The 13,713-nt window shown below is 37.9% G+C and overlaps 1 protein-coding gene across 4 annotated transcripts in view; it reads right to left on the bottom strand.

Annotated features, from left to right (window-relative positions):
• clip2 (CAP-GLY domain containing linker protein 2) overlaps nt 1-13,713 on the bottom strand; it is a 49,851-nt gene that overhangs the window by 25,952 nt on the left and 10,186 nt on the right. For all 4 annotated transcript variants that reach the window (XM_079420185.1, XM_079420187.1, XM_079420186.1 and 1 more), the window contains exon 3: nt 6,772-7,289. In XM_079420185.1, coding sequence (XP_079276311.1) covers nt 6,772-7,289 — 518 coding nt within the window. The remainder of the gene's footprint in view (nt 1-6,771; nt 7,290-13,713) is intronic.

Here is a 13,713-nt window from a genome sequence, read left to right as displayed (position 1 = left end):
CACTCAAGTATATTCTTTAAAGTGTATTATATCTGAACAAGTACTCTTGGTAAAAGTTTCCTAAAAAGTAATTATTTTTCACATGGGAATGCTATCTTTTTTTCTAAACTATTTAACATTTCAATGTAATAATTTGTTTTTTGATTTGCGTGTCTCTAAAGTAAATTGAAAATGAAAGGAGTCAGAAAAAAATGAATCAGAACCAGAATAATACAATTCTTTGCAATTTCAATCCCTACTTACATGAGAGTACAAATAAATCTGCATTTATTCATGTCAAAGGCAAAATAAATAAAACATTTCATGCTGTCAGTTTGTGGGTACCTCGTCATTCTTCTAAAATACACAGTTCTTATGGCCTCAACAAAAGTTTGGAACTTAAGTAGAGCTGTTTATGTTTTCACAGCTTCATCAGGTGGTATTCTGAGCACTGCGAGACATTCTGCTCCAGAGACATCTGTGGTTTGGCATTAAAAATGAGAGTGTCCGGAAGAGAATATATTCAGACAGACGCATCACTTCCTCCCGCCAGTGAGCGAGTCTGTGTGTGTGTAACTGACGTGGCAGATGAGCCTCAGTACGTTCCAGTGTGGATAAGGTGACAATACAAACATTCCTGAGGGAACGTTCCAGATGTGCAATATTTACTTTATCATGTCATCTCTGCATCATCTGCTGTTTTTTATGTCAGAATGGTTGGCATCCCAAACCAAAACAGTAGCAATTTATGAGGATAAAAACATATGTCAAACACATGTTTGGCAAAACCTTCCAAGTCACTTAAGAACAATATGGTTTTGAGCTGCTATTGTCTAACAGTACTTCTGAGTCTGAGAAGAACTATAAATTCAGCAGAATACATGAGCGGTGAGGAGTGGAGAAAGCTGACTCAGACAGTCTCTGCTCTCAATATCTCTCACTCACTACACTGCAGATCCACAATTGGCCAGCCTAAGCTTCAACTTGGCAGAGACTTGATCCATCTTCTAGTTGCTTTGACGGACGGTCTGAGCTGACTGAGGCACCTTCAGATTTCTGCTAAATAACACCAGAGTGAAGAACCCCTCTACATGATGCCACAACTAACAGAGTTTGACCGTCCAAAAAAAAAAAAAAAAAAGAAGAATCAAATTCACCCAATTTTGTGTCTAAAAAGGACATCTTCCAAATCTTTTTGATACTTTCAATAGCTAGGTGAGATTGCAACTTCATAAATGCATATAGATTTGAATTTTTCTTGTGACATATAATGAATGATCGCTCTTCTCATTTCCTCTAATCTCCATCAGGGTTTCTGCAGATTTTATAAAGCTCAATTTGTGATTTTAAAAGACCTTTTTAAGGCCAAATAAATAACATTTACATTTATGCATTTAGCAGACGCTTTTATCCAAAGTGACTTACATTGCATTCAAGTTACAGTTTTTACATGTTATCAGCTCTTGCTTTCCCTGGGAATCGAACCCATGACCTTAGGGTTGCTAGCGCCATGCTCTACTATTTGAGCTACAGGAAAGCCTGTAACTCAACAATAACATTTGAAATATTGAAGAGAACAGAATATCTCTAAACAAAAACGTCTAGGGAGCAGATAATTAGTCAAGCAACAGTTTGAAAATGCATCTTTCAACAAATTTCAATAACATTTTAATTCATTCAAAAATATAGAATATGGAAATAACTTCTACTGTACCTTCTGATTACACTGCAGAAAAGTGCTGTTCTTCTTTTGTACTTCTGTCTGGTTTTCCAGAGCAAAAAAAAAATTTTTTTTTGAAAAGCAAAATGACATCTTGCTTTCTGAGAAAATGATCAAAATAAAGCGAGTTAATAGGTTTATGATTATGGCTCAGAAAACATGTTTTCACAGTTTACTGAGGGATATTTGTTCTTGTATAAACTCTTGATATTGATGACTTTCTCAGAAAACAAGACTTCAACTATTGTCATTTTGCATTTCAAGAACATATATCTAGATTTAAGAATGTTTAGATATTTGTAATGAAAAATAGGACAAAAATACTGTGGAAGATATCTTTTTTTTTTTACAGTGCATGGCTTTATAGTAGGGTCATTGCCTACTATTTTTCAAATACTGTGTATTTGCACATACTACTCCTTTGGAGTACTGTTTTTTGCATACTATAAAGTAGGGAAGTATTAATTTACAGGGTGTTGTCTCTGAATAAAAGTGACAAAAAGCCTGGGTGATATAACTAATTACATTCCACATTTATATTTAAAGTTGATTAAACAGAAGTAGCCACAAATTATTGCATGACGTGCATGAGTATCAAGCTTTAAAGGGTTAGTTCACCAAAAAATGAAAATTTAAAATTACGGTTGAATGTCACATGGATTATTTTACCAATCTCCTTACTAGGCTTCTGGACCTTGATCGTGTAAGGACCCTTGATGTCTATGGAGGGTCAGAGAGCTCTCAGATTCCGTGGGACCCCCTCGAAAACGAGATGCTACATCTGAATATATTCATTAGGGTTAATCCTAATAAATAAATTCAAATTCAAATAAATTCAATTAATGACAGAATTTTCATTTTTGGGTGAACTATCCCTTTAAAATGATTTTGATCACGTGTAGAAGAAATTGATTCCATCATTCGGTGTGTGGTTTTTAGGGATGTAATGATTCTCTCAACTCTCGATTCCATTCAATTCGCGATTTTGAGTTCACAATTCGATTCGATATATATTTTTTTTACAAAAAGATTTAAGACAAATTGTGAGTTTAGCATCACAACCAATTTGAATCGTCACACATATGAATCGATTTTTAACCGGCTCGCGGTTAATCGTTATATCCCTAGTGGTTTTGCAAAGTTTTTAGCCCTGCTGGAGGAGCTATGAGGTGAAATCGCTACAAGGCATTGTCACGGTGGTCTGTTGAGTCCTGGTCCATGGCTCATATATTGCTGATATATGAGCATCTTTTTCACGCATGTGCATGTGGAAGTCTTGGAAGAGCAAACCATGGAAAAGCACTTTGAGAGGTCCTTCATGTACTACAGCACAGTCATGGTAATAAGATACCAGTTGTAGGGGACGACAACAGGGAACTGACATCTTTCTAATGCAGTTCACTTATATTGTGAACTGGAATACCACTAAACAGATGTGCATGTTGAAATTATATACAAAATCTATATGTGTCATACAACATTCTAAACCTTTTGCACACAGTTCTACAGGGACATCTGGCAGGATTTGAGATTTGAGTTTACCTACAGGGATATACTAGATTAAATTCAACTGAAGGCCTATCGACTGCATCCACAGTCAATAATTTCGACTTGTCCCTCAGCTCAACAAAAATGCAGTAAATTAGCCCCAGAGGGGCAGTCGTAATTTGTGTACAAAAAAAAGAAGAGAAAAAATAGAGATAAATCATTTTCATACAATAAACATTGAAGTAAATTTCATTTTAGTAAAAATCTCATTATAAAAAAGTACAGAATCTATAAAAACTGGTGTGTCTTTGTCTAAGTGGGTTTCCTCCCTATACAAACCAATCAGGTGTCAGTCAGGATTGAAGCAGACAGTCAAGTAGATCAATGGCTGAATGGAGCAGTAATCCCATCTGATTGAGAATATTGACTGCCTAAAAAGCTTTAGGACTGTGCTATACGAAATGGAAAGCAATTTGACCCACAGCCAATCAATTGTATAGTGAAGCAGACAGCTATTGGACAGCATCTATTACCTAACATGAGGAATCGAACACAAGGAAAGCCACACAGTCATTCACAGGCAAACAAAAAAAATGCTTTTTACATGACATCTAAGGACAGGCTAATCTGAAATCGATGATAGCACAATAATAAAACAGCATGCAAAAGGGTAGAGTAGCTCTGTCTACAAAAGGTTTAGTTGAAACTAGCTACACATCATCAGATACTAACAAAATGGAGCATTTCCATAACATCTATACAGTGCTCCAGTCTCAAAGTATATAATTTTCGATCACTGATTATATTGACTGATTATACTGATTATATATAGCCTAACCTGCAATACTGTTAATTGTTTGTTTGTTTTTAAACAGAGGTTTTTACTAACAAACTTACAGTGCCGTGAAATGGTTTTTGCCCCCTTCCTGTATTTAATTATTTTTTTTTTGCATATTTTTCACACTTTAAGGATTCAGATCATCAAACAAATTTTAATATTACACAAAGATAACCTGAGTAAATACAAAATGCAGTTTTGAAATAATGATTTCATTTATTAAGGGAAAAAAGCTGTCCAAACCTGCCTGGCACTACGTGAAAAAGTAATTGCCCCCTAAATCTAACAAGTTGTGCCACCCTTGACAGCAACAACTACAATCAAGTGTTTACGATAACTGGCAATAATTTCACATTGCTGTGGATGAATTTTGGCCCACTCTTCTTTGCAGAATTGTTTTAATTCAGCCACATTGGACTTTTGTCTCATCAGTCCACAGAATATTTGCCCAAAAGTCTTGGGGATAATCAAGATATTTTGGGGCAAATGTGAGACGAGCCTTTGTGTTCTTTTTGGTCAGCAATGGCTTTTGCCCAGTATCTTTCTTATTGTCGAATCATGAACACTGACCTTAATTGAGGCAATTGAGGCCTGCAGTTCTTTAGATGTTGCTCTGGGTTCTTTTATGACCTCCTGGATAAGTCATCGTTGTGCTCTTGGAGTAATTTTGGTAGGCCGGCCACTCCTAGTAAAACTACAAGTTTTCTCTATTTGTGGATAATGGCTCTGACCGTGGTTCGCTTAAGTCCCAAAGCCTTAGAAATGGCTTTATAACCCTTTCCAGACTGATACGTCAACTATTTTGTTTCTCATCTGTTCTTGACAATATGACAATAAGCATCTTTTAGGGGAAGTCGTGGCCTAATGGTTAGAGAGTCGGACTCGTAATCCAAAGGTTGCGGGTTCGAGTCTCCGGCCGGCGGGGATTGTAGGTGGGGGGAGTGAATGTCCAGCGCTCTCTCCACCCTCAATACCACGACTGAGGTGCCCTTGAGCAAGGCACCGAACCCCCAACTGCTCCCCGGGCGCCGCAGCATAAATGGCTGCCCACTGCTCCGGGTGTGTGTTCACGGGGTGTGTGTATTCACTGCTGTGTGTGTGCACGTTGGATGGGTTAAATGCAGAGCACGAATTCCGAGTATGGGTCACCATACTTGGCAGTATGTCACTTCACTTGAATTTCTTGAGATCGCAGCATGATGTGTTGCTCTTTAAGCATGCTTCACTTTGTCAGACAGGTCCTATTTAAGTGATTTCTTGATTCATTATCTTTGTGTAATATTAAAATTGGTTTGATGGTCTGAATCTTTTAAGTGTGACAAATATGCAAAAAATTTAAAAAACAGGAAGTGGCAAAAACCTTTTCATGGCACTGTATTTCATCAGACTCTGCAAGAATTGTAAGAGCATGCAAGTAATTTACAGGCTTCTACATCCATGTCAGTGTTTTCATTAGGTTGGACCGAGCACAGATTTGCAAGATAGACAATAAAAATGCAACCCACAGAGAAAACAAGGTTTATCCTATGGCAGTACATTATGAATCAGCACACAACTTGAACTTTTCCACATTAAAACCTGGTTGGAAACAGAAGTGGATCTATTAAGACGACCAAGCACTTCTGGATTTTTCATTTAAGGGCCACAAATTTTCCCAAATTAAATTAGATGGATTTGATTTATTTTACGAATTGCATTTGTTGTAAGAATTTTTTTATTTCTTCACAGTTCTATCGTGACATTTCCTAACTGGGTCTCTATACCGGGCGCGAGCAGCACGGTGCGACAAAATACAATAGAAGCCATTCTAATCAGTGATGTTGTCTAAACTGGATGCAGCGTGACGCGACACGACAATTCCTGCATTGTTTACATTCAGCATGTGCGCGCTGTCTACTGAATGTAAACAACGCTGATTTCGTTGATTACTGAGGTACTCTCCAAAATGGCAGAAGACAGTAAATCTGGGAGAAGAACTGTTGAATACATTATGTTACTATTGTTTTCTTTGCACACAAAAAGTATTCTCATAGCTTCGTAAAATTTTGGTTGAACCACTGATGTCACATGGACTATTTACCTTGGACTATATTCCTTGCTACGTTTCTGGACCTGGGAACATTGCAGTAGCATTGCTGTCTATGGAGGGTTAGAGAGCTCTCAGATTTTTGAAAAAATATCTTAATTTGTGTTCTGAAGATGAACAAAGGTCTTACGGGTTTGGAAAGATATGAGGGTGAATAATTAATGACAGAATTTTCATTTTCGGGTAAACTAACCCTTTAACATTATTCAAGCATAGGAAACAACGTTTACAGTATGGAACAGTACATGGCAGATTTTGTTGCCGATTTGAAATATGTTATGTTAAAATGTGACTGTGGCCAGCAGTCTTTGAGATTTAAGGATTTCCCCATTCAAGTAAAGAGAACTTTGTTTTGAATGACCAAAACAGCTGCCCAGAGGTGTTGCAGAGTGAACAGGCTTTTCTTGAAAGGGACTTTGGTGTGCATCTCAGGATACCGTCTGTTTCTATGGGAAATGGAACTTCTAACGGCAGCTGCAGTGATGTCATGAAAATCCCAATTGGCGATTGGCTCTTTTGCTTTACTTTTCAGAAGGTGTGACTTTTTCCTCCATATCACATGTTGCAGTTTCTCCAATTCATAGTAATACGAGTTACCTGTCTTGGTATATATACATATTTATACTATTATACTCACTGAGAAAAACTTCCAAAACTCACCAGCACTCGATCTCCAACCTTAAGGTCCTTCTCTCCCCCTTTCTTCACAGATCCACTGTCAGACATGTTGGATCCTGACTCATTGCCGGTTTTGACGGAGCTGTTGAGCACGCCTTCTCTGAGTGGCATGACCACACGCTGACCAGATGCTCCCGCACCACCCTGCAGCTGTGCGTTCTGCTGCTGCTCATCGCTCCCGTCTCCGATGGGTTGCCGTGTGAGCTTGGAAGGCCTGGTGAAAATGCCCTGCAAAGGCTGGCACTCGAAGTATCGCACTCCATTGACGGAGCCATCATTTTTTCCAACCAGGTCATTCAGCACTACTCCAGCCCACTGTCCTGGGGAAAACTGGGTCTCTCCAAGATAGGCGATGACTCCTGGCTTGACTCCGTTCACCCAGACACGTTCACCAACCACAAAGTCCCCGGCCACCTCATCACCCACCTCAGAGGCTTTGGAGCTGGACTTGTCTGAGGCGTTGCTGCTGGGGGTGGGAGTCGTCTGCTTGTAGGGGCAACCTGTGGATAGAAAAAGATTTGGTAGTGGATTATGAAAGGAATATTCCAGGTTCAGCACAACAAAGCTCATTCGACATAACTTGTGGCTGTCAGTTGCGAAAGAACTGACTCCGAGTTTGTTAAAACAAATAAAAACTGTGTAAAATAACAGACTTACAATGGAGGTCTATGGGGCAAGGCATTCTGGAGGGTTCTCTGTTGCTTGAACATTTTGAAGTATTACTATTCATTCTGACAAATGTGTTATTTGAGATGTAAAGTCTAAACTATCTTGTAGTGGTGTGGAACTACTGTTGTAGGTGGATGAACTTCTAATTATGCAATACCAATGTAATTACTGTGGGTGGAGTTTGCTCCACATAAACAGTGTTGCGTATAGTTGCATTATGTCCCTTTTCTTGTATCCCTGTGTGTATCGTTTCTGTTTCTCTGGTTTATTGGATATATTACTGAAACAGTGAATACGTTTTTACAAAATAAGGCATGAGTGGAAATGATTTCCTGTAGTAACTGACAGTGCGTCACAGATGCAGGATTGTTTAAGAAACTGGAAGTCTTTCTTTGGAATATCATGCAAAAACAAAGTGCACACCTGTTCAACAGTTTGGGATCGCAAGATTTTCTTTGTTTTTGAAAAATGTCTTCTAAAGAATGTTTGATTAGAAATACAGTAAAATAGCAATATTGTGAAATATTATTACATTTTAAAAGAACTGTTTTCTAATTTAATGTTTTCATATGCAATTTATTGTTTTGATAGCAAAGATAAATTTTCGGCAGCCATTACTTCAATTTTTAGTGTCACATGATCCTTCAGAAACCATGAAGTTTTGTTTCTTCTATTTTTGTTTTGGAAACGATGATAGTTTTTCAGGATTTTCTGAATCCCTTCAGATTTTTCTTTTGTAACACTGTAAATTGTCACCTTTAATCAATTTTAACACAGTGAATTTTATCACTGCAAATTTGATCAATTGTAACACTGTAAATTGTCACTTTGAATAAATTAATGCATCCTTGCTGATTAAACATGAATCTCATTTAAAAAAAAGTTTAAAGAACTTTTGAACAGTAGTGTACCATGGTACAACAATGTATTACTTCCCCGATTTTGACTCCTGATCATAACATCAGTTTCCATATGTTTTTAATCCACGTCATACAAAGTTTGGTGAAAATATTAAACGTTAATGTCAAATGATTCAGATTTCACCAAGTATTGACATCTGTAATGTGAATTTTTCAGAAGGAAATTTACTGACTTGAAACTGGATATTAATAAATCAATGAGGTACATTGAAAAACATCCATTTTAAGAATTTACAGTGTTTTCTGTATTTCACAGCATATGTTGTCAACACTTGTTACACAGCTCATTTAATGTATGGCATCAGAGAACTTCGCCATCATTTCGCTGATGTCTGGATGTCACTGCAGCCTTCATGCAAGGTTGAGCAGCACTCTAATTTCTGAACGAATCTGGGTCAGTGGGATTTGCAGTGAAACAGTTTATGAACCTGGGTGCTTTGCACATGTGGCGCTTTTGACACATGCCTCTTACCAAATACCGCTTGAAGGATACAGTGATGATGTGTGAGCCACGGCTCATTTAGCGTGTATTCAGTCAGTCTTTCATATCTCAGCGCATGTGTGTGGGGGGTTATTGGTGCTGGGGGGGAGGGGGATGATGACTGCTTTTGTTACTCAATTGCTCCAACATGTTTTTGGACTGATAAACATGGTGGTTAAGGATCTTTGATATGAAGAATTTCTGGGCTCCTTATCAGTCAAAAAAACATCCTGACATAATTCGCTGTTGTTTAGAAATGGTGCGAAACAATGCAGTGCCGGTGTGCCTCTTACGAGCTGACAGACTGTCTACGTTGAGAATTTTGGATGTTATTCAACTATTATTGAGGTCAGTAGTCTACCACACAGAAGCAGACGTGTAAACGTCAGCAGTGATGGAAATATATAAACAAATCCCCTTTTTTGGCAGAAAATAGAGTAGAATACAAAAACTAATATGGCCAATTGCAGCTTGTTAGACCCGCGAGCTGAATCTCACGGGTCAAGCAAACATATTTAAGCTTCCATTTACCATATTTGATGGGCTCTACGTATATGCATTAATCAATATTTAGATGTAAAACAAAGTCTAAATTAAATATGTTCATCATTTACAGTAATGATACAGATTACTTTAACCATGTCTTTATGAAATATTTGAAGTTTAAAAGTATTAGTATATTCCAATGGAGGGTCAGAAATATGTAAAGTAATAATATAGAATACCCATTGCTGGTAAATTGCTGGTAAATACCCATTGCTGGTAAATCTGTAGTGGTATGTTTATTTTGGACCATCGATGAACAGCTCTGTTGTGTAAAGTACACAGTTATTTAAGTTGTGTAGCAGAAAACCTTCAATTAATAATAACTTAAATACAGTGTATTAAGAGGAATGTACTGTACTTTTACCCATTCCCATTAACTTTTTATTGCATGAAACAGAGCAGCCTGGACATTCTAATATCTTTTTTTTTTTTACAACAGAAGAATGAGTAAATGATGACAGAACTGTCTGTTTTACTCAACTACTCCTTTGTAAAATTATTGAACTTTTTTTTTCTTAATTCACATTTATTCATTTAGCAGACACTTTTCTCCAAAGCAGCAAATGAGGATCATAAGCATATACATTTATATACATTTATACTTATTGTATTACACTTAGCATGCGCTGGTCCATTGTTTCACTAGCCAATGACCCCATTATAATCCAAAATGTGCATCACACATTAGGGCAGCAGTGAAACACACTCAGCACAGTGCAGTGAAACATAAGCAGAAGGAGTGTGTGTGCATGTGCCGGGACTCGAGAGAGAGGAGTACACGAGCACTACACTACGGTAGAGAAAACTAGGCCCATTCAGGAAGTCCCGGCCCATTGCGGGGCTCTAGCGGAGGCTCTGGTGCATTTCTTGCCCAAGTAGCTGGGTTGCTACGGTAACACTAGATCAGTAAGGGGAAAAAAAAAAGAAAAGGGAGTGATGCAGGAAGAAGAGAAGAACACAAGCCTCACTTCACTATTGTGCCTGCACTCCTCCTCCCACCATCTCAATCGCACCATTCAGCAGCACAAGCTAACACAATGACCCCAGCTCAGCCTTTAACCTCCCCCTGCACACACACACACACACACACACATTTCTATCTCAGAAGCTTTCTGTGGAGTCCTGATCACTCCTCCACTGTAAACACTCCCACTTTTTCCCACTGGAAATAGAAGAGTGTCTCCTGATAACAAAAACTTGGATTCATAAAATGCATGTAACTTTTCCAACAGTAGTTTTTCATTACTTTATTTTAAGACGGCCTTGTTACAGTGTATTAGACAATTATACAAAATATTAAGCCATTTTAATTAACAACATGTACTTACTATAGGGTTAGGCTTTAGTTTGGGGTTAGTTGCTTGTAATTATACATAACTTACTGTTATTGCTATAGTATGTACATGTACTATGTGTAACAAGAACACTGTAAAATAAAGTGTTAACTTTTTTTATATCCCAGTTTTACATGCAGGTACAAATGTAATTAAGTGTTATTTGAATGTAATTTGGCGATTGATTCCCCCAATAACTGCCTGACATGCAAAATGACCAATGACCACGTTGATGTGCAGAGATTTGTCAACATGAGTCCAAGGAGGTTGAGCGAAATGAAAGATGACCAGTGATTTCGTCAAGATTTTTCTTCTTGTTGCGCCAATTTCAGCCTTCAGTTGCCTGACCTCTCTCGTCAGATTTTTCTTCTCTTCTGCCTGATTCTAAGCGAACACTTCAATCCAGTGAAAATGTCAATTAACAAGTGCATCGCATTGGAGGAGGAATGGAGATGTTGAAATTATCTACACAAGATGGAATTTCGGCACATCGCTTCTAATTCTCATCTGTTAAAGGGGGGTTTAATGGTATTTCATGCATTGTGAGTTATTTACAATGTTAAAGAGTTGGATTCTCATGCTATACATGGCCAAAGTAAAAAAAAAACAAAAAAAAAACGATTTGGACGTATGACAGAGTATTTCTGTGCCAAATACACTCCTTCCAGGTTCGTATAAGTTTTCCAACATGGCCCTTCATGACGACATGAAGGGAGGAATTCCTTGTATGGGCATTGCACAGGACTTGCTCGAGAAGAATATCTCCAAAAAAGTGCGTTTTTGGTTGTGAGAGAAAGATAACCTTGTTCAGCCTCCCAAAGGAAAGCAACGGAGTTTCGCAAGTGTGTTTGTTTGTTTCCGTCTTTTTGATGGCGAATGTTTTATAAACAAGACCTCAAACCTGGATTTACACATTGTTTGATACTGAAAGATGGAGCATTCCCAGTGATAAAAGATTCCGGTCATGATTCAGAACCGCAGGCCGTAAGTGAAACTGCATCAAATTTCTGTGCTTTGTTGGCAATCGTCGCACAAGTGCTTGTCCGCCCACAGCCTGCCTCCAGGAGCTGGGCTGTTTTTGGCTGTCCTGTGTTAGCTGTGCCATGTGGATAAGTTGTTTTCGTTCAAATCAAAACATAAACCACGTAGAAATCATATCCGCATTGCGCAGCTAACACAGAAAAGCATAAGCTGTTTATGTTTAGTGGATATTCTCCAAAATGCTGCCAGGGTGACGCAAAGGAGACAAATTGTTGAATAAAGTCATTATTTCTGTGTTCTGTGCATACAAAAAGGATTCTCAAAGCTTCATAAAAATATGGTTGAACCCCTGTTGTCACCTGGATTATTTTACCGATCTCCTTGCTACGTTTCTGGACCTTGATCGTGTAAGGACATCCTTGCTGTCTATGGGAGGGTCAAAAAGCTCTCAGAATTCATCAAAAATATCTTAATTTGTGTTCCGAAGATGTTCAGAACGACATGAGGGTAAGTAATTAATGACAGAATTTTCATTTTTGGGTGAACTATCCCTTTAAGACTTTTCACTATGAAACATCTATCTTGAAATGTTTTTATCCATCCATCTTTTCATTAATTCTCCAAAGCACTTGGTGTTGGGGATGCTTTTTTTTTTGTTTTACTTTTAGGGTTTTCTGGTGAACTGATGCTGATCTGTGACCCTGATTTCTGCTGTGGGCAGCCAATCAGATTGAAACTCTTGTCATCTCAGTGCATCTCAGTGTGGAATGGAAACAGCTCCAATCAGGACTGCAAAGCACTACAGAGAGTTGTGCGCTTAGCTGAGCGCATCTCAGGGTCTGCTCACCCCTCTCTGCAGGGCATCTACCTCAAACGCTGCAAAAATAGCGGTCAAGATCATCAAGGACTCAAATCACTCTGGTAACCATCTATTCACTTTGCTTCCATCTGGTAAGCGCTTCCGTAGCCTGATGGCAAAAACTGAGAGACTTAGGAGGAGCTTCTTCCCCCAGGCCATCAGGCTCCTAAACTCTAACTCGGTGTCATAACATCACTTGACTCCATGTAAATATCACATATCAATAAGTTATTCAGAATTTTTCTCTACCTCATATTGCTGCTATTTAAATACTCTGTACAACTTTTTGCACATTCTTTTTTATTACTATTTAAGTCAACAACATACTGACCTGCACATTTATATTTATATTTTTTATCTTTTATTTTATTTTATTCTTTTATTTTTTCTACTTTTCTTTTTCTTAATATTTGTATTCTATATAATTGCACTGTCCTTGGAGCGGACCTGACTTACATTTCACTGCTGGTTATACCCTGTATAATTGTGTATGTGACAAATAAAAATCTTGAATCTTGAATATTATCCATCAGACAATGAGCCTCATTTATAAAATGTTGCGCAGAAACATCTTAAAATGTATCTTACAATCATCTCTCAAATATGCATACGGGTGTTCATAAAATGAACGTACGTACAGAAAACGCACATATGTGTCTCTTTCAGATGTGAAATCTATGAATCGCAAATGATCTTGAACTTGCGTGCAAATGAATGGTTTCTGCTCTGTGGTTATAAACGACTCCTAATTAATGTCATTAACATGTAAATAATCCAAATTCTTTAATTTAGAACAGCGAGCTGCAAGAACAGCTTACATTTCCAAAAATCTGCAGTACTCGAACAAGAAAAACTGTGTACGTCTGCTCAGACCCTGAAGTGACGCTAAGCATTTTTCCATGTCAAAGACAGTGGGTTAAAAAAAAGAAAGTGGATTTAAGCGTACGCACACTCAAAAAATAAATCTGAGCATACACACACTTTATAAATGAGGCCCAATGTGTGAATTGCAACCTGATTTAATGGTGTTCATTCTGAAGCTGAGAGAAACTAAGAAACTACACTTAGAAAATTGGGTAAAAAACCACGTGGCACCATTTTAAAGCAAAAAATGCTACCGACCAAAGCATTCAT

This window comes from Barbus barbus (assembly GCF_936440315.1).
Source record: "Barbus barbus genome assembly, chromosome: 6".
NCBI lineage: Eukaryota > Metazoa > Chordata > Actinopteri > Cypriniformes > Cyprinidae > Barbus > Barbus barbus.
The sequence above is the reverse complement of the archived record's forward strand: the minus strand, read 5'-3'. Positions and strand labels throughout refer to the sequence as shown.